This window comes from Nesoenas mayeri, assembly GCF_963082525.1.
Source record: "Nesoenas mayeri genome assembly, chromosome: 2".
In the NCBI taxonomy this organism is placed as follows: domain Eukaryota; kingdom Metazoa; phylum Chordata; class Aves; order Columbiformes; family Columbidae; genus Nesoenas; species Nesoenas mayeri.
The window spans coordinates 56,430,234-56,452,559 of record NC_137543.1 but is presented as its reverse complement, the minus strand read 5'-3'; the positions used below and the strand labels follow the sequence as shown (position 1 = coordinate 56,452,559).

Genomic DNA, 22,326 nt, shown 5'->3' with positions numbered 1-22,326 from the left:
TACTCTAGTGCTGTACCTTAGATGTATTCTGTATTAATGCCTTGTTTGTTCTATTTCCCTACAGCCCCCCTACCCTACCCCCCGCTTTTAGCTGAGCACTTGTTTAGAATAGGCAATTTGTATCCAGTGTTGAGGACTAACCCTGCTTATGTTGTAAAGGTCAGAATTCTGCATTTCTCCATTCCTTATTTAAAACAACAACAAACCAACCACAAACCACAGCCAAACACCCCCCAAAAAGCACAGCCCTAACTGAACTCTTCACGTTGGCACTACCACACTGTAAAAGAATCACCTCCCCTCCAGAAAATGTTTTCTCTTACTTCATGCTTGTGCCCTCTACTTTTATATTTCACACTTGTTTAGTTTCAGCATGCAATTCATAAGCATGTGATAATGTAAAGGAAGTCCCTTTGCCCCTATTTTAGAGCATTAACTTGCTTTGTGTACTCTTACTTCAGTAAGTCTTAGTATTTTGTGTGCCGAAAGTGGCAGAATTTGACTGTGCTGGGATTTTTGAATCAAAACAAAGCTATGGAGAGAAAAAAAAAATTATTATTATTTTAAATTTTTTTAAAGCTGTTTACCCACCCTGCTTCTTCAAGAGGACTGTTAGCTTCCTCCTACTCACAGCTTTAAAAGTTCAGGTGGTTTACCAAAAAAAATCAAGTTCAGTCTGTGCTATGGCTGCCGGTGAGGCCAAACTGATTTTTTTTCTTGGAAACACACTGGGCAGTGCTGCTTCAACTAGTAGGGGCTTGTACAGCATGGAGGGAGGCACCGACTTCCCTCATCCTCCCATTGTTGGGAGGAGCAGGTTGAGACCCTCCTTCCCAGCCTGATCCTGTTCCCAGGAGATGTCCCATGTTTTCCTCTAGGGTGTAAACGCAAGAATAGAAATAGAAACAAGTGACCCCCAGGATACAGAGAAATCAAGAGCAGTGGCTTGGTTAAGGTAGCACATGCAGGGACTGTCATGTCTGTGAATTAAGGGTCTACCCCATTATCACATAATCATAGGATAGTTGTTGGAATGGGCCTTCCAAGGTCATCTAGTCCAACCCCCTGCAATGAGCCAGGACATCTTCAACTAGATCAGGTTGCTCAGAGCCCCATCCAGCCTGGCCTGGAATGTCTCCAGGGATGGGGCATCTACCACCTCTCGGCAACATGGGCCAGTGTTTCACCACCCTTATTGTAAAAACTTTCTTCCTCATGTGCAGCCTGAATCTCCCCTCTTTTAGTTTAAAACCATTACCCCTTGTTCTACCACAAGAGGCCCTGCTAAAAAGTCTGTCTCCATCTTTCTTACAGGCCCCTTTTAAGTACTGAAAGGCTGCAATAAGGTCTCCCCAGCACCATCTCTTCTCCAGGCTGAACAGCCCCAACTCTCTCAGCCTGTCCTTGTAGGAGAGGTGTTCCAGCCCTCTGATCACTGTCACTTTGACCAGCGTGACTTTGCAAAGGACCTGACCCTTCAGGCTGGATTCCTGTTTCTGTCCCAATACTACACGTTCTTCCCATGGCATACCTCACCCACTCCCTGTTCTCAAGTGCTGTCAGCTGTGCAGGTTGCTAGTTGTTTTCCCCCTCATCCTAATGCTGGCAGAGGTCTTTGTGACTGGGCAGGACTGGGAGCTGGACTTCCAGGCCTTCTTAGAGTTGGCAGGTGCAAAGCAGTAAAAAGAAGATAAAATGAAGGTGAGTGAAGCACAGAAAGAACAGGTGCAAGAGACTAGGCTGGAAAACTACGAGGAAAATGAAAAATGCATAGGTAAGGAATGTGAAGAGGACATAGCTAGGTGGGATTCAGCAAGCAGATTTTAAAAGAAAAGTTTCCAAGGAAAAAGTAGGACTGCATTCGAAAGTAAATGCAACTGAAGGAATTGTTCACCAGACCTGTTACTAAAACAGTTTTCAGTTTTATACCAGGAAAAGATGATGTGAGTTGGCTGACTGAAGAGGAACAGGAAGCATTTGTGCTTCCCGTGACTTTCTTACCGCTTACATGGAAGCTGGTCCTCTGCATATGTTCCTACTAGAGGTTCATGGGTTCGTTTTGGTGGGGGTTTTGTTTGTTTGTTTTTCTTAAGATCAGATAGAAACCTATCATCTTTTTTTTTTTTTTTTTTTTTCCTAAAGAGGGCATTAGTTTGCCTCCCACATCCTCGCATTCTAGAAATGCACATCAAACGGCTGCAAGTAAGTACATGTGAAGGAATGGCTGAGTCAAACCAGGATCAGAGGACGTTGTCCAGTCTGGATTCCACAGGCTCAAAGTCTTTATTCTGGATTTTGAGTCCATGTGTGAAAAACAGTAAAGAACAGGCTGGCTTACCAAGTGAATAATTCAGTTATTTAGGAACTCCAAGATTCCTGGCATGTTTAAAGTATTAACTTTCCTCTCCCCTTCTCCCCAATAAAATCAGAATTTATGGCTGGGACCTAGTTACAAATTCTGTATTACAACAACATGCAATTCCACAAGGTGTGGGGTGGTTGGTTCTACTTCATTCAGAAGCAGTTATGCTAGGGCTTTAATTGAAAAGCCTGTGCCACAGCTGTATGATGGCAGGCTCTGAGCCTCTAACACATTCTCCTCCCTCTTGAGGCTAAAAAGCTGCCATTTACAAAGCAGCACCTAAAATTCTAAGTTTAATTACTTTATTCCGTATGGAATTTGCTTTGTATTGCATTAAATATTAATTTCTATTTAATGCATATTGTGTTTTAGCATAAACTCGTGCCACGATAACTATGCAGACACAGCATATCTAAACATTTATAAAATGTGTATTTAAAGGTGCTCTATTGCTGTGCACAAATTCTTTAGGCATCACCAGCCATTGCAAAGAACATGGTCCCTGTGAATTTGCTGACTCCATTATGACCCTGCAAAAGATAGCCAGGCCCTCCCACCTCTGCCTACACACCTACGCCAAAGCCAGTTTGGTTAGTATGTTCTAATGACTGTGTCTCAAGCCATGAAATCATGTCACATGGAAAACTTCTCCTCGATTAAAACTAGTTCTGTTCCATTTCTGTGTAGAAGAGAATTGCGCAGACAGCCTCAACTTATGTGATTAACAATTGCCTGGGTCATATACCTTATAAAATACTGTCTCCTTCCCTGAATCTCAAACTAACAACATGTAACATAATCTTACCAGGAGCAATGGATCTTTGGAAATTACACTGTTTGCAAAGTGCCTTTTTAAGTATTGAGCAACACTTTTGCTTAGAAATTGCTTCTGAAGGCGAGAAGAAAAAGAGCAAAGAGTTCCCGAAACATTTAAAGTTTGGATTTCCAGAGGGTTTCTCCTCTGTTTGCTTGTTTTGTTGCCTAGAAACTGGCCTAAGTAAGAGATTCCATGTAGACAGAGTGTTCTCTGGTAGAGGCTCTCTAATGGAGAAGGACTGTTTAATTGATATGAGCAGAAACATAAGGCACGCACGAAGAGCGAATGCCCAACAGTCACTTTGTCAAGGCGGTAAGTCAGCTGGGTAAGACAGAGACCTTTCTGTTTCAGCTTTAGCGTAAGCAGATTAACTGTTGTTCATCTTTCATTTTGCCAGCAGTTTTGAATATTGTGGATAAATGCTTTTTATTTGCCTTTTAACTTTAATTTGTCCAGTGATTTTAACCTATTATGGTAACAAGACATCCATAGCATCTATGTGTGGTGAACTTATAAACCTGTGTAGTGAGATATATCGGCACATAGCCTATGTCCCCTCTCCGACCATGTTCTGTGGAGTATCTGAATTTCAGCTATATGGGCCAGGTGGAACAGAGATAGGAGTAGCACCTGCAACTGGGGACAGCCAGAAAGACATGGGACCAGCCAGATATTGAGGTGCCACTTTAAACCCCAAGGATCCTTAAAGAATACATCCAAAATGGATAATTTCATATACATAATCTGTGATTATTCAGCAGCAAGTGATGGAGTCGCCTAGCATAAATCCAGCTTCTGGCCTGCAGCTCACTGGATACTTATACAGCATTGACTGCTCGAAACACTTTTGCTTGAAGGGATACTCATCTCTTTTATTTTATTTTTAGAGGACTGGAGTCAAATATCACTGTTAACAGTTACTGTACAGAATAGCAAAAACTTTTTTCTTCTTTTTATTATGAATTCATTTGTTCCTGGCACTTTAGTAGTGTACATTTGGTGCAGAATGAATACTTCAAACGCACAAAATTTTCTTACTCATAATTGGATGAAAATAGTGCAGCTTTATTTTGTAGATTTTCATGCCTATTTTACATCTTCTCTTGTACAGCTTCACAAGTTATGAACTTTGGGGAAAAAAAAAATATCCCAAACTAGAAATCTGTGTGTTCCAATTCTTAGGTCAAAGTCTTAACTGAATACCTTATATTTGCCTCATTAATAGAAATGGCCTGATTTCCAGAAATGCTGAATGTCCTCAGTTCTCTGTGACCTCAATGGACTCTGAAGAGCACCTCTAATATCTGAGGCTCATGCTCCTTTTATTCTTTTTTCTTTCTTTAATAAGCCTAAATAGAAATTGATAAGCTTAATTATTAGAAATCCAGATTTGAGTATTTGGCCTGCAAAACAGCGCACCTAATTTCTTTATTCATTGATTTCTTCTTCATCATCTTCAAATGCTTCCTCTCCGTCATTTGCTGTTGCTTCTTGGTATTGCTGATACTCTGAAACCAGATCATTCATGTTGCTTTCTGCTTCTGTAAATTCCATTTCATCCATTCCTTCTCCTGTGAACCAGTGGAGAAAGGCCTTTCTCCTGAACATGGCTGAAAACTGCTCCGAGATCCTTTTGAAGAGCTCTTGAATAGCAGTACTGTTGCCAATGAATGTGGAAGCCATCTTGAGGCCACGAGGAGGTATGTCGCACACTGCCACCTTGACGTTGTTTGGGATCCACTCCACAAAGTAACTGCTGTTCTTGTTCTGAATGGCCAACATCTGCTCATCGACCTCCTTCATGGACATGGGACCACGGAAGACAGTAGCCACTGTCAAATATCGCCCATGTCTTGGGTCACAGGCTGCCATCATATTTTTGGCATCAAACATCTGCTGGGTGAGCTCTGGAACAGTGAGTGCTCGGTATTGCTGGCTGCCTCGGGCTGTCAGAGGAGCAAAGCCTGGCATGAAAAAATGAAGGCGTGGGAAAGGGACCATATTTACTGCCAGCTTCCGGAGGTCAGCATTTAGTTGGCCTGGAAACCGCAGGGATGTAGTCACCCCGCTCATGGTGGCAGAAACCAAATGGTTTAAATCACCATATGTTGGAGTGGTGAGCTTCAGCGTGCGGAAGCAAATGTCATACAAAGCTTCATTGTCAATGCAGTAGGTTTCATCTGTATTTTCAACCAGCTGGTGGACTGAAAGTGTAGCATTATAAGGCTCCACCACTGTATCAGAAACCTTTGGAGAAGGCATGACACTAAAGGTATTCATTATCCTGTCAGGGTATTCCTCTCGTATCTTGCTGATGAGTAGGGTTCCCATGCCAGACCCTGTCCCTCCTCCCAGGGAATGAGTGAGCTGAAATCCTTGCAAGCAATCGCAGTGTTCACACTCTTTTCTTACTACATCAAGTACGGAATCAACCAACTCTGCCCCTTCTGTATAGTGTCCTTTAGCCCAGTTGTTTCCTGCACCAGTTTGTCCTAAAATAACATACAACAGGGAAAGAAAACATACAAAATTATTGGTAAGGTTTGATATTTGCATGCCAAATGGATTTACATCTGTAACAAAAGCTGCTATAAATCTGTCAGGTAGATAACTGTGCTCTTCAGTTTTGCCCACAAATATCTTTGTAAGTATAAACAGAAACTTTTTATATAGTCTCATTTTGTCTCAAATCCCTGGTAATTTTCATTTATGCCTTTGCATGTTTCTTTTCTTTTTCGGTATTTAACCTTCCATAAATGCAAAGATGGCCTTGTCTCCTTGTTTTGAAAGCTTTCACACTCCCAATCCTGCTTATTCCATAAACACAAGATGACTGTTTAATATTTAAATACTTTTTTAAGAACCATGAGGTATACAAAGCTAAACCACAGATACACATTCCTAAACGAAAGGTTCTTGGACCGTTCCCATGAGACATGGAGGCATTGTTGTCATTCAAGGATACGGCTGGGCTTCAGGAGCTCTATTTAACTTGTTATATCAAGAACTATAGCTTTTTTAATTCACGGTTACGTAATCTGATTGAAAATACTGACAGAATGAAGCTTCGAGAATGTTATTTAAAAAATCTGGTAGTTAATAAATGCCTTTTAGCTTTTACTGTTCTCCCTACGAACTCACTGTTCTTCAGGATCTGCAAAGCAACTTGCAAAGTCAGATCACTGACATTTCATGAGTCCCTGGCTTCCATTTGCCTTTTATGTGCCACTCAATTTATTAAGATGGACAATCTGGATCCTTTGCTATGTCACTATTTTGTTATTACTTAGATAATAAGGAGGATGAAACGGGGGGCCAGTTTTCCAATACTCCTGTTCCTCATTGTGTCTACTACATACATACACTGTGCCACAGAAGTCACTTAATGGTAGTCTTGTGAGGGGTGTTCAGAAAGAGCAATAGTTTCAGAATCAGGTGTAGGGCTGTCAGCTTCTGTGTTGTTCCACAAGACCTTCCCCTTCCTTCCTATTACCATATCTCATTTCAATTCCCAGTGCACTGTGTTGGTGCCAAACACATGAATCAGGGAAACTACTTGCTGGGATATTGTTTAAATATGATGCACTTTATTTTCACTGCATAAATGCTTGGTTTCCTCATGATGTATTTGGTTAGTTAATGCATTGTTCTGCAGGTTGCTATATTTTTCTCTCTTTGAACATAGGGAGCTCAGCACTTCCTCTCCAGCTGGGCAAAGCACAAAGTAATATCCTTCCAGAATTAAACATGTTTGTAACCATCTGGGGTCTGGTTGAGCAGATCCCTTACTACAGACAGGGCAGCACATTAGGATGCACACTAACAAGCACACAACACTTCAAGATGCAGTAGGATCCTAACAAAGCCAAATTCTGAGTTTAGGACTTCATTTTATAGATTGCCCCTTGCATAAAGATTGTGTTATCATTCTGTGGGCAGTGACATAAGGAAAGAATGGAGAACAGGAGAGAATGGAGAATACAAAGAACAAGATAAAAGAAGAATGGGAATTACTCTCACAAATATGGAAATATTCGGGGGGGGGGGGCGGGGGGGGAAGGAAATAAGTAAAGACTGATTTTACTTGCTTTTGCTTAGTTTGCAAATTAAGTTAGGAGGTAAAATGCCTAACACAGAGGTGGACCTGTCCTCTTTCGAGCCTTCCACTGCACTACACTCCCTCCGTCTCCATCTGAGTCAAACTCCTGGATGCTCACACAACTACTACCACCTCTCTATTGCACTAATACAACCTTTGTATTTAAATTGTTGAGTGGAACTGTAGCAGCAGTTGCCTACACCAGTACCAATAGGTTCCCTCTAGCCCACAACTATCAGCTACTCCCATGCACTTCATCCACTACTCAGTCACCTGTCAAAGATCTCTGACATTGGCATTTGAAATTTTCTGCTGTGCAGGAATTCAGACCTCTTACCCACGACAGTGCAGTACAGTCTGGAGGTGCCATGGGACTGACTAGGCTGTCACACACCTGGAGATCTTAATCATGACCCTGTAAAACCCTACTGGATACCCTCTACTTACCAAGTATACACCAAACCTCTGAAAAATTTTAGACAAACACATAAAATCATCAAGCCCCCCAGGATTAAATCTCTATGTGAGAAATGAGCACGTGTCCATAGAAACCAGACCTCAGCAGATTTTTTGCCAGTCCTTACAGTGAGCCTCTGCCTTTTTTCTCTCTTCCCCCTGGATCACTGTTCAAGACCAGGGTGCTCTCTCTCTTTCTGGGATTGGCTGCTCAGAACAGATGAGTTTTTGAGGAATAGCATTGAGTATATTTTATTTTATATTCTATTTTCCATTACATATATATATATATAGTGGTAGTAGTATTTTGTTATTGTATTAAACTGTGCTTATCTCAGTCCACAAGTTTCTCCCCTTTTAATTCTCTCCTCTATTTGGTGGGGAGGTGAGGGTAAGAGTAAGCAAGTAGCTGTTACGGTTTTGATTGCTAGCTCGGGTTAAACTGCAATGATTGTATGCAGCCCACCTCTAGTATCCTGCATCTGCCTTTTCTCACTGTGCATTTACTGAGTTTACACAACACAATCCCACAACTGATGTGCACTCTTGGTACCTCCAGATCCTCCTACCACTGCTTCTTTCTACAACACATTGTAGCGTTATCACACATGTTCAGGTTGAGCTGCACATGCATAGAAGCTGTTTGTCTAAAAGTCCATCTATTTTTTAATCCCTAAAATGGCAACTATTTCCTGCAATCTGCTTTCACTCCTTTCCTCTCTTCACTGCTGGAAACACAAGATAAACTGACAGATCAGTAGCTTGCATGTTAACACTTAGAAGCCCAGTGTGAACAGCCTTGGTGTAGAACTAATGGTATAATTTAGAGGGAGGGACAGCTTCTTGGACTAACAGCCATCTTGTGGCTGCCCCTCCCAGTTCAGACAACTTAAATTGGGGTGGCATCTATGTAGCAAAACTATCGGGAGTATACACAAGAATGATAAATGCAAAATAGACAAATGAAAACTGGCTAACAAGAAGAGATAAATCAGAGTTCTTAACAACTCCTGGTGGGCAACTGTATGCTGTCAGAAGGCCAGGAAACCTGCTGCTCTTGTACAGCAGCTTCATTCCAGTTGCACCTCTTCACATTTTGGATCACCACCTTGCCAACACAAGCATTAAAGCATAAGGATTATTTTGTGTCCACCTGAGTCTCCTGCTAGTCTGAGCTAAAACTCGGGTATCTGGAGTGTGTTGTCAGGTACTCAAAATACCTGAATGAAATCCTGATTGATGGTCCACAGTTACTTGCTATAGAGACAGGTATGCATGCAGGCATATACAAGCAGAGGCAGAAAATATCTCCATCAGAATGAACCCTAACAGCCTGGGGTACAGGAAGTATGGAACTGCCAGCTTCTGCCACAAAATCCTTTGTGAGCCCAGGCCAGATTTTTAAAAGAGAAAATAAAATGCTTTGTTGGCTTTTGACACAGAAGATCATTACTTCAGCACTCAGGCAGCCATTCTGCATTATTCAGCAGGTTGGAAGGACGGTGCCTGATGCTGGCAGGGGCCTCTGTCAGATGCAAGTTGATCACATGCTGTTGGTTCATTGTTAGTTTGGCAGAAAGGGAGTACAGTGAACTGGACTATTGTTGAAGACACTCTGAATTGATTTTGCTCTGTTTTTACTGGTGGTATGCCAAACTCTAAATCTCCAGTTCAGGTATTTCCATAGGTCAGGTGAATCCACTTTCGGAGGCTCGTGTGGTCCATGCAGGAGAAAGGAATGAAAGGAGAAACTTGAATATAGAAACATACGTCATAAAGCTGCCTATGTCTATGGCTTTTCTCCCCAGTATGACTTCTGTATGTTGTAACTTAAAACTCCTTTGAAAAAAGACCCTTAATATCTCTGCTATGGGGTATACAGGAGAACAATAGTGATAGTGTTAAAAGTTTGACGTCAGTTAGAGACTTAAAGTGACTCTGTATGGCTTCTTTACTCCCCACCTCAACAGCAACAACACAGACTGAAGTTTGGTTTATACCACCTAAATAATGTTTATCTTTTCTCTGTCTGTCCCTGGCATTGTTCCTTCCTTATGTTAACACAATATACCAAACTAAGTTGCAACTTAAGCTTGCCTTGGCAGGAAGAAATGTGTTTTGTGGCTAGTGCAGACTTGGAAACCAAAAGGACATGAGAGTTCTCATGGTAGCTTTCATTCAGACTTCCTGTTTCAGCAAGTGGACCACTTAACTTCCACACACTGTTTCTTGTTTAGTGCAAAGGGACTGTACTTTGTAAGGATGCTACAAAATTTAACCCTGGTAATGTGCATTTTTAAGCTTAGATGGAAAGTACTACAAAAGTCCAAAGTGAAACAGTAAAGGTTAGAACAACCCTCTTCTAGAACACTGCAAACCCAGAAGTTCCCCATGTGCTCTCAGACTGTTCCTCATTATGTTGGAAAATAACCCCGTAAGTGGCTATATATGACAGTCTTTTTCATATTACAGTTGGTCTTCCTGTACTGTTTACTATTCTGTAAGAATCTGCTGAAAAAGTTGAATTACACAGACTGTAAAAAAATTTAATGCTCAAGCTTTTAATGTGAATTCAAGTGAAGAGTAGTCCAGTTGGTTTGTGTCTGAGGTTTTTTCCCCCTCTCCATTTTCTGCAAAATTTCCATGCATTTTGTTGTAAAGAAGTGGTCCCAGAATTTCTCTGGACTTCATGTATATGGAAAGCCAATGTACTTTGTCTGAACACCATAGGAAAGTTTCAGTAGTTTGCTAATTGAAGGAATGATTAACAAAAGAATGACTTTTCCAGTTAACAGGATCTTTATCTGACTTACAGATAATTGTAATTGTATTGTTAAGCTAGTAGGATTTCTCAGTACAAACAACTACTTTGGAATAGGGAGCTTAAATGCTTTTTGACTATTCACTTGGTAATCAAGCACCTGTTGGATAGTTTCATTTTTTAAAGAGTGATGTTCACATACCAAAGATGAAATTATCAGGCCGAAAGAGCTGACCAAAAGGACCAGATCGCACACTATCCATGGTTCCCGGCTCCAAGTCCACTAAGACTGCTCTTGGTACAAATTTCTGGGCTACAACAAAAAGTAAGCATGCCCTTAATGTTCTGAAATAAGCTAACACATTTACAGGTCTCAATACACAAATACATTATATCTCATACTATTATTCTAATTAAGACTGTACATATATAAATATTTCTGATACAGGAAATCATGGTGGTGAAAAAACTCAGCACCATAGGAACAAATCAGTTCTGCTTGAAAGACAGAGCTGACATCTTTTTGGTTCTACAGATGGTAGATTACATTTTGTAAACTCTGTTTTAGCAATAGATATAGAATCTGTATCCGTCTGAAGTTGCTCCAGGAAACCAAGGCAAATAATACGAATTAACCTGAACTGGACAAAAGGTGAAACATTTGCACTGGCGGGTTCATGTCAATAGACCAAAGGACTCATGATCCCCATTTTATACTGTTAACACCCTTTAACAACAGACTGACTCAGAGGATTTAGCCACCTTTCACATCTTATTAATGAATCACCATTGACTTCTGCATTACCTGTGGCCCAGTCCTCTCAGTCACAAAATCTACAGACACAGGCTCTACTACAGACACAGGCTCATATAATCAACTGTTTAATTTGGGGAAACTGATAAGACACATCTGATGAAATAATAATACGTTTAAAAAGCAAAGGTCTAGCAGAGTGTTAAATAATAAATAAGCCTCCACCTCTGAGGACAACTCCTTGTGTCATTTTTCTCTGCCAGGGGAGGTAACACCCAGTTATATGTTTCTGAGAAAGTAGAAAATCTTTTCTGTGTATAATGGGATGAGTTGGGATCAGATATGGGGGCTGATGGCACATGAAAAGCATAACCAGATGTGCAATAGGGCTTCACAAATCCATTTTCTCCCAGATACCTGTGTCCCTTCCCACAGAGACCCCTGTCCCGCACCCCTCCCCGTCCCACACTCACACGATGATTCATTATAGTAGACATTGATCCTCTCCAGCTGCAGCGCTGAGTCACCGACATAGCCTCCGGCTGGGTCAATGCCATGCTCATCGCTTATCACTTCCCAAAACTAAGGGAGGAAAAGGAGAAGCGCATTGGGAACTGCCCCGCGGAGCACCGGCGGCCCTGCCCTGCCCTGCCCAGCGCCCCGGCCTCAGCGCGGCCGGGCGGGCGGGGGCGGCAGCCCCGCGGCTCGGCTCGGCCCGGCCGCAGCTGCCGGATTCCTGGCGTGCCCGCTGCCCCTCCCTGCGCGGGACGGGACGGGACGGGACGGGACAGCACAAGCCGGGCGGGCACAGCATTTAAACCCAACGGACAAGCGGCCCGGCCGCCAACTCACGCCCGGACGGGCTGTGGCGCCCCGGCGTCTGGAGGGGGCCGCTCGGGCTCGCCCTTGAGCCCCGGCCTGGCCAGTTTAAACACACAAAAATAATAATAAAATAATAGGAATTTGAAAAGCCCCGTTTGGTTTCGGTGCTTCCCAAAGCCATTTATGGTCACGGAGAGAGGCGAGATGCGCGGCGTCCCGGGCGCGCCCGGCGCCGCTCGGCAAGGGGAGCAGGACGGCAGCGGCCGGCGGTGGGGAGCGGCGGGCACAACCCCGCCCCGCCGAGGCACAGCAGCCCCGCAGGAGCGGCCGGGAGCGTCCTGCAGGCACTGGGACACTCCGCAAGCAGCGGGGGTCCCCTCAAGGCTCACCTTGGTCCCGATCTGGTTCCCGCACTGTCCCGCCTGGATGTGCACGATCTCCCTCATGGCGATGCCCCGGCTCTCCCGCCGCCGCACCCGATTCTGCGCGGCGCCAGCCGCCCGCTCGCCGCTTTATGGGCTCCGGGGCGGTGCGCGCTCCCCCCACACACACTCCGCCGCTGCGTCTCGCCCAACGGCCGGCGCCCCGCGCGCGCGCTCCGCCAACGGCCGCCCCCAGCGGGGACCGCCCTCGAACCCACAGCGGCTCGGGGCCACCCGCTCCCTAACATCGGCCTCAGCCAGGGTCCTCTGGCCCCTGGGGTGTCTCTCATCCCCGCTGTGCTCTCCGCCCAGCCCGTGTTTGGTGAAGATGGGCATGGCGTCTTCACTCGTCGAGGAATCCTGCCCTTGCTGTGTGCAGGTGGGCAGCACTAGAGCCACAAAGATGACTTAGGGACTGGAGCATCTCCCGTATGAGGAAAGGCTGAGGGAGCTGGGGCTCTTTAGCTTGGAGGAGACTGGGGGGTGACCTCATTAATGTTTATAAATATATAAAGGGTGAGTGTCACGAGGATGGAGACAGGACAAGGGCCAATGGGTTCAAACTGCAACACAGGAGGTTCCGTTTAAATTTGAGAAGAAACTTCTTCATGGTGAGGGTGATGGAACACTGGAACAGGCTGCCCAGGGGGGTTGTGGAGTCTCCTACTATGGAGTCATTCAAACCCACCTGGACACATTCCTGTGTAACCTCATCTAGGTGTTCCTTCTCCAGCAGGGGGATTGGACTAGATGACCTTTTGAGGTCCCTTCCAATCCCCAACATTCTGTGATTCTGTGGTCATCACCTTCTCCATCTCTGGCCTTTGTCTGCTGCCCTGTACAACGGTCAGATTGCAACCTCCACTGAAGTGGCAGCATCCAGAGGAATGGGTGGAGGACCTTCTCAATGCCCCGCCAACTGCCATCTTCTTTGCATCGCTGTTTGCTGGTGTGGTTTTGCCAGCAGATAACAAGCTGCTGCCTGAAACTTGTAACTGGAAAGGCAAGCAGTCTCTATGCAGCAGCTTCCCTGAAAGTCCATGTAACCACAATACAAAGTGTGCTATGGAATACGCTGAGTTTTAGTAGCTTGATTTTTAATTAAAAGGGAGATTTTCTGTCTCCTCCAGACAGAAAACAAGTTCCCACACCTGATGTATCTCCTTTATCATCCCTTTAGGTAGCTGTTTCATGGTTTCCCTGGTAGAAAAAAGCTGCCTAGCTTGTCTGCCTGTTTTAACATCAGCGTGACTCTTCTGTGGGATGCTATTGTCTACATAGCCTATTGTGATATATAGCCCTGGTGGGAAGCATTCATCTATCTATGCACATCTTTACTGTCTGACCTGATCTCTGCTGTTGTGCAAGAGCAGCCCTGAGGCCAGAGTTACAGAACCTCATTATTTGCTTGAGGAAAGGTGACCCAGCTAGGACTCTACAGAAGAAGAATCTTGCATGCTCTCTTCATCTTGAACACAGTTAAGGTAACCTCTATCAATCAATGAATAATCACAAAATAACCCAAAATCTGTATCTAGGCTGAGAGGCCACCTCCTGCCTGCCTACCCTTATGTTGCTGTGACAGGACTGATGCCAGCTAGACTATGTGTACAGGGCATCAATCTCGCCTTTTCATAAATGTTTTTCAACTGGGCTAACAGCTTCTTGCTGTTTGTCCGAGTAGCTCCCGCACACCACATTTGGCTGAGTCAAATGTCTTTCCGATATAAATGTAGCAGCTGGAGGATCAGTTTGTTTGCCTTGCAAGCAGCCACCAGCTCAGCATGGGATACTATGTGCCTTTTTATCTGCCGAAGGACTCAAATAAATGTCCTTCTGTGTGTGATCTGCATTTTTTGAAGAGGTCCATGAAAAAAAGTCATTTGTTCAGTAGCCTGATCAATGAGGTTGTCTTGGGCTTTGCTTGAATCTATACGTCCTTGAATAGGCCTTCCAGGCCTGGCTTTCCCCACACTTTGTAGATCCTTTCGTATACAGTTGTACAGCTCATACTTGCCATTGACTTGCAATCGTTTCTGCTGGTATGTTACTTTTCAAAATTCAGTCAGTTCATGGGTCCAGCTAGTGGTGAAGCTGAGTAGGCACATGAACATTCACGTGCATACGCACACTCTGCCACACGCATATACATGCACACACAGCTGGCCACACCAATTAACACAGGCAAAAAACGCAGCACTCGTGTAAACACAAACAGCACTAATGGCCTCATCTTGTTGCCCTCTCTGGCCGATCAGGATAGAAGCCCATTAATGGAAAATAAATACGAATTTGTATACATCTATGCAATATGAATCCCTCCAGTAGTTGGTCCTAGACATCCACTCAGTTGCTGACCTCTGGATCCAAAGTCTTCCCAGTTGCTGGTACCTGGAAATGTTATCCCCAGAGGCCTGCAGCTCTGCTCCAGTTGCTGGTATTCAGACCTACAGACACAGTCACACACATGAACTATAGCTCACTCCTCCAGTAGCTGGTCTTAGGACACTCAGCCTATTCAGTAGCTGGCCCATGGTTCCCTGGTTGCCTCACACAGAGACACAAAGAGGCAGAGTCCCTCTGGTAGCTGGTACAAACTCATGACCTAAACAGTAGGTGACCCCCAGACCGCAACACAGTCTCCCCAGTAGCTGTCTTGGACCCCCTCATCCCTTCAGTAGCCAACTCACAGACCCTCTGGTCTCTTCAATATCTTACCTGGACTTATGGCTCCTCCAAAACTTGACTCCCAAGCTTCCTACCCTACTCTCCAGCTAGCCTGGCTTGGTGTTTACCACTGACCACACATTGACATACAGATCTGCATAATGTGCATGCACACTGGTCTCTACATTTGCTCCATCACAGACACAGAAGACTGTATGACTTGTGGCCCCAACCTCTAATTGCTGGCACTCGGATGACCACACACACACATACATACAGAATACAGACCTTGTCTCACCTAGGAAAATAATTAAAATACAGATTAATGTGACAAGACAGACTGAGGTGATCAGGTGCAAGGCATGGTCAGATAAGCATACTGGCCAGCCAACTAGGCCATTTTAGCCCCATACTCTTTTTTTTTTTCTACACTAAATCACCTTTCCCCCCTCCTTTCCCCACCTTTGATTCCTCTTCTAAACATCTTTTAAGTCATCTTGTACAGTCCCAAAGATGCTCTTCCCTTTCATCCCCTAAAGCAGGGGTGTCAAACATTTATACAGTCCTAAAATTACATTTGGCCCTTTGAAGGCAACCACGAGGCTGGTGTGGTGCCCAGTGAAAATGAGTTTGAAACTCCTGCCCTAAAGAGACCTGTACCACTGCAGGCAGTAACTCCACTCTGTACAGTGACCCATGGAGCCTTTCCCATTGACTGTTGGTGATGGGTGTCACTCCTGGCCCGTGGGCTGATTCCTCTCTGGGAGGAACCAGGGCAGAGTTTCTTCTTGTCTGGCTATACTACTGGGATTCCCCTACCTGCCACTGTTTCTCTGTGCTCCTTAGTATTTGTGGGGTTAAAAGAAGCAATAAGAGAATATTGTAGTAGAGTCTTTAATCCACACGCCTCCTGAAAATCTGTGTAGGTTGTACCAGCCAGTGTCTCTTGTCTTCAAAAGGTTTGTCTACTCTTCTGGGAGCAGTAGTTGGTCAAACACCATTTAGAGGCCAAAACTTCAACCAGTTTCCCACGCTTACAAAGTAACCCATTGCAGTACATGTAAGACTGTAGAACTGTGTGTGTGATGAAGGTGAGCAATAGTTTACCCAACAAATTTGCACCTCACTTGTACTCATAACTAAGTATGCATGTTCTAATATTCAGTCAGACCTGAATCAACCTGCAGTTTCTCTATGTTTTATTGCTAGTAATCTGAAAAGAAGCAACACCCGTTTGTTGGTCATTGAATAAAAATGTACTTTCAAATCCTTTTCATCCATGTTTGTGTTTACTTAGTAGTTCAACTGACGTAGGAGGTGGAGGTGCCATTATAACCCACATCTACAAAAGTCTACCCATTCTCTTTAAGTTTTGATAGGTTTGGTCCAGGATTTTAAAGGCACTTAAGTGTTTCAAAATCCTACTATGTATTTAGCTGCTATGGATTACTTTTGGATGTATTTTAAAACCTCTCTTGAAAATTAAGGCACTTAAATGCCTTTAAAGATTTCTCTCTAGGTGCTTCATCTGACTGAGTCCATAAGATTCATTCTTTAAATAGATTAACATAGGAATACACTGTAAATTCTGTACAATGGATTTTCACTTGTATTTGGCTGTGTAGTCTCTCTCAGATATCTACAATATATATTGAGCTCTTCTTAACTCATAGTCTTTTCTTCCCATTCACTTCATAGCTTAATTTGATTATGCCTTTTTTCTTAATGCAAAAAAATATGAAGAAATCTTTCTTAATATTTTACTTGTAAATTTACTCCATTGTTTTTTCATTTTTTTCCTTCCTTTTGCAATTTTAACTCCACTTCTGTTGTGAAAAATAAATAAATAGATAATATGTTAAACCCTCAAAATTACTAAGGTGTTGTGATAGCTACCGAATATCAGCCCAGCTTTTCAAAATCATGTTCCTGACAACCTCTTGAACAATTTGTTCACACAACTTACATACCCAAGGTAATTCTTATTCCCAGATGTGGAAGCAAAAGTTAAAATAATAAGAGAGGTCCATGCTTGCATTTTAAGAGTGTCACAACCCTTTACAATAGACAGATCTGGAAGAATCTAGACAGAATAGGAAGATCTGACTCTAGGCAAAGTCTGGATTAGTCTGAGATTTCTACCTGGTTAAAGGCTAGAACAGTTCATTTCCACTGGAAAGCCCTTTGGTGCTCCAATGTGGTGGGCAGACCCCAATGTGGTTCTTTATTCCTGCTAGTCAGCACTGACAAGGATCTTGGCTGTCAGTCCTAGCAGTGGTATCAGAGAGTGTCAGCAAACAAAATACTCATAGGGCTCCTGTGCGAGACACAGCTGCCTTGAAAAAGCTGAATATGTTAATGGTCAAGACAAACTGATGGGGCCATGTGGGCTTGCAGAGCCTCCAGAGTTCTTGCTTTCAGCCCTTCTCACGTACTCCTTGCTCTTGCAAAGGCTAAAATAGAAATGGATACCTACAAGATGATGAATTTCACAAGGCAGGACAAAATGTGTAAGATGCCTATGCTACCAACTAGAAGGATTTTCCAGTTATAGCAACTTAGGCGATAGTCATCTCCCACAAACTCACATGGAAATTTGCTTTAATGCCCTGGAAAAACCCCAGCAAAGTTCCTCTCTATTTAGCTGGTCATATGATATGATTGTTAAGCTGCTTCCTGCTTTTCAGGAAACACATTTGTGTTTATATCAGGGTTGTTGCTAGGACTATTTCTATTTACTGGCATTTTTAAGAACTAGAAAGAAATTCATGTCATAGCAGAACAGTTAACATGATAGCTACTATTCTCTTTTTCAGAGTGATAAGTATGCTGTATTTTGATTCATAACAATATCAACAAGGGTCCATCCAGTATTACGTAGCTTGTTAGCACTCACATTAACTGCCAGAGCAATAAATATAATCCACCTACTGGATTCACTATGACAGCTTGTAGCAGACTAGGAAATGCCACTAACCCCACGGTCACCTTTAGGAGAAAGATCTCAGGGTGAATGTTGTTCCTTTCTCTCCTTTTTAGTCTGAAAATCTTTCACTTGTTTAAAAAGAGGGGAAAAAAATCTTAAAATAGTTTGGCTTCGAGGGTTTTTTGCCTGGCTTCCTGAGGAAACGAAGTATGGGAAGCCATGCTCTGTGCAAGCATGTGCCTATCTATCTCTGTCACCACCTTTCAATCTGTCAGCCTCTTGTGAGAATATCTGTCACAGGCACGTGAGTTCCAGAGATATTGCAGGTGCAGAAGACTCTAGAAACAGCCCAAGAACCTAACAGCATGGTCAGACAGGTTGAAAAGGGGTTGAAAACAGCAAGACACACAGAGAAGCACACAGTCTAATAAGGCTTACACCAGTGTACACATGTATCACAGGTGTTTTGCAGCTTACATATTTTGCCTAGGAAAGCTACTATATTTCATATGGTACTCAGAAAGCTTCTTGTTTTGTTCCTCCCCATCAGGCTTGTTGCTGTGGAAGATGTAGTGTCACTAATTGTCACTTATGCTCAAACATATTATTCAGGGGTTTGTTTTAATGCTGTTTATATGTCTGCTTTATAAGTGTAGCTGTCAGTGGAGATAATGCTGGTGTTTGTGTTTTAGCCTACAAGATGTGGTCCGAACTTTGTAACGTTAAAGCAGAGGTCACTACTTCAGGTCAGGGGTAAATATGTTTATGGTTGAAATGTCTGAGTGTGAAGAAACGCTGGAGGAATTCCACCATCTCATCAAACGGTGTTTCCACCTACATTTTCAAACACTTTTCTCACTGTTTGACAAGATGAATGCAAAAACACTAAAAGTCCAGCCCAGAATATTAACATGTTTGAATTCAGTCACCTTTGCACTTTCCAGCACTTGTTGTCTTTTAATTTGTAACACATTGTCTGTACTTTGGAAATGAGTATATTCTTTTGTTTCCCCTTGTGTTTAGCCTCAGTGTTCATAATACTCATCCAGGACTTTTTGCAGAGTTGGTCATAGTGATTTTTATGCAACAGCTGTAGCAGCTGGAGAAGAGGGAGGCATGTACCTGCCTGTTTTGTCAGGCAGAATGTGTGTCTGGTGTGGCTATGTTTTTAACTTCCATTTTAATAGATCACTTGGCTACATAAACAAACAGAGCCAGAGAACGGGCTGCACAAAATCTGTAAAATATCTAGGTTAGTGTTTTCTTAGAGCTTCAACCAAGAACATAGGAATGAAAAGTCAGGAATTTCTCTATATTAAACTCTCCAGTCTCTCTGGACATCAGACATGAGGAGGAACTGAGTTGTTTGAAGGACAGAATGAAAACAAATTTTAGCTGGGAAGTGTACTCTGCATTATCTGTATCACACAGTGAGTGGTACAGCTGTAAGAGGATGATGAATCTGAGATATTGCTGACTTGCTTTTGGAGTTTAGTCAGCTCTGAATAGATGTCAATACAATGCAGGGCTTATCAGTAAAGTCCTAGTGTTCTGAGTGTGGGAGACATCAGAATGAGGACAAAATGGTCTTTTAACCAGAAGACACACTAAAGATTATCAGGAGAAAAAGTAAGTTCTGACTAGATGAGTACACTGACAGCAGCTCGTCTTGATTAGATGGAAGCTCCATCTAATCTAGAATTACATCTCTGACAGTAGTCAGTGATGGGTACCAGGGAAAGAGTATGGTAATGCTTCCCCAAAAATGCCCTTCTATATCCTGACTATCAGTAATTAAGGATTTGTTGAGCCAAAGACTGAATCTGGCCCATGACATTTAATAGTCCTTTTGAAGCATCTATTAAGTTATTTAATTGATTTTTAACCCACTTATACTTTCAGCCTCCAAAGTCTCCTATGGCATTGCCTGTCATGCCCAACTGAATTCCTTAATTTGATGCCCCATAATTATTCTATTCTGAGAAACAGGGACTAACAGTTTCTAATGACCATTGTAGTTGTGTGTAAGATGAAGGTTCTAGTATTTGTTCTGTTCTTTCTTTCCCTGTCTGTCCAACGTTTCCGAGCTGAAATTACTAGCCTAATTAATTTTCCTGTATTTGAGGGGGGGACATTGCACTCCTGTGTTAGTCATTGCTTATCACCCTTCTCTACATCTATGAGCTCTGCTGCAGCCTCTGTGAAATGGGAGTGACAATATTCAAATAACAACCATTGATATATGCAGTGGTCTACGATGCTTCCTAATCTGGTCTTTATTTTCTAAGAGGTCTCAACATCATGTTTGCCCTCTTGGTTGCTGCTGAGCTTTTATTTTCATTGACCTCCAACACGTCTTTTGAGAGTGGTGACAGCTAAATTAGATCCCTTAACTGCAGAGACACAGTTGTTTTGCCTTGCGTTATGCAGTTACAGATATTTAATTTCATCAGATATTGTTTCACTCAAATTGGTATAATTAAATACTTCTGACACTCATTCCAAGCAGTGTTGGCTACCCTAAAGATTTTTATACAATCAAAAGGCTTCACCACTTCATTATGTTTTTCCTAGATCATTTAGGATTAAGTTGAACAGGTCCAAGCACAACTGATGGATCTGTTCTAGACTTTTTTTCTTGTATTTTGTTGCTAAAGCAGAAGAGCACCTGCATCTTATCCCATCTAGCTCCATCTCCTTAGGACTCTGGAGTAAAACACCTTGCAGTGCTTGACAGTAGAGCTCTGTACAGCAGTGTGTGCAAGGGGATGGGGGGAAAGGGCAGGTGTAGGTTGCATTACACAAATAATTTTTCATGGTTTTATTCTCTGAGAAAAAAAGACAAAGCAATAGACCTCGAAGATGAAGGACTGGAGTCCTGTCTAGACTGTCAGTTATTTAACACTTACTAAGCCAAGCATATATTTGAGATCAAATGCATGGGTTTCCAAGTAAAATGATTCATCTCACTGTGAGAAACGTTTATTTTAAAAGAGTAATTTTGTAGCTAAAATCAATTATAAATTGCTCCAGTTAGGTCTTGGGTTTCACAGGTGAGTCATGGTTTTCCTCCTTTCCCTTTTTCTCAGGTGGTGAGTGGCTCCAGTCTGACCTGCTTCCCTCACCAGCATAGATCCTGCTCATCTGCCACACATGTCCAAACCAAATCAGCATACTGCTTCTAGCCTGCTTTGTAAACGATTCTCTCAGGTTACATTTGTAAGGAGAAAAGCACCATTCCTTGCAAGTTCATCAGCCCCAGGACAAACAGCACAGCAGAAGCTACGACTGGACAAAGTCTGGCTTATTTTTAACAGTGCAGTCTGCAGCACTGTCAAGGGCGGGTGGGTACAGCCACAGAAGGAATGTGGTCTGGTGCTGAACGCACAGAAGCAGCTGAAGCATCCCCCGCTGAGCAGGGTAGCCTGAGAGCTACTGACTGGGAATTAGGAGGGCAAAACAGCATTTACACACAGAGAACTGATAATTTTTCTTTTAGAAAACTACTCCGTAGCAGTGAGACTGAGGGTGTGTGCCTGTTGCCTTGGACTGCAGCCTATTAGCAGCATTACCATATTAATGATTTAAAGGCTTATGAATGCTAAGAATGTAAGAGGTCAGTTTGGCCTATGGCCAGGACTCAACCCACTGCCCACCCACAGTGAATGATCCATTTCACGGTCCGTTTGTTAAACAGTGTACCAGAATGCAGGAGGATATGGGGTTACAATATATGTTGACTGCATGATTAAATGCCATTGCTTTGTGGGAAGGGTGTGGAGATGCAGTTGTTGCCTGTGCACAGATTTGCAGAGAGATACATCTCTGTTGTGTAAAACTATTTCATTGTGGTGTCCCGTCTCTCTACTGAATAGGGACTTTATATTATGTGTGGCCTGTCAGGAATAGGGCGCAGCTCTAAGTAGTCAAAAGCTTTTTATCTCAGGACAGTAGCTTGGTTAGTGTGGAAGACAGTTATGGTAAAAATGCTGCATAAACAAAGAGGCTGACCAGTTCTATATAAAAACTTAATATGAACTACAGATAGAGCAAGACAGATAGAAATGTCTTTTTTAAAAAAAGATTTACATTTGCTTAAACACCTGACCCCCTGCCCTGCCCACTTCCTCAGTCTTCAAGTATTTTTAGTTTGAATGTGTCCAAAGGGAATCTGGAACAGGTGACAGAAGGCCACAAAAGGAACAACATAACAGGTTGTATGTGTAAAGGGGTCACCAGA

General features: G+C 43.1%; 1 protein-coding gene across 2 annotated transcripts; it reads right to left on the bottom strand.

Moving 5' to 3' along the window:
- Positions 1 to 4,035: 4,035 nt before the first annotated feature.
- Positions 4,036 to 12,629, bottom strand: TUBB6 (tubulin beta 6 class V). 2 transcript variants are annotated; one of them, XM_080340539.1, is made up of 4 exons: positions 12,461 to 12,629; positions 11,723 to 11,831; positions 10,698 to 10,808; positions 4,036 to 5,671 (listed from the first exon to the last, which is right to left on the bottom strand). In XM_080340539.1, exons 1-4 carry the CDS (start codon positions 12,515 to 12,517, stop codon positions 4,608 to 4,610), a joined length of 1,341 nt encoding a protein of 446 aa, XP_080196665.1. In that variant the 5' UTR covers positions 12,518 to 12,629; the 3' UTR covers positions 4,036 to 4,607. The 2 variants fall into 2 exon arrangements, with proteins under 2 accessions (XP_080196665.1, XP_080196666.1); XM_080340540.1 differs by lacking the exon at positions 10,698 to 10,808 and having other exon boundaries at positions 12,461 to 12,490.
- Between the last annotated feature and the right edge of the window lie 9,697 nt (positions 12,630 to 22,326).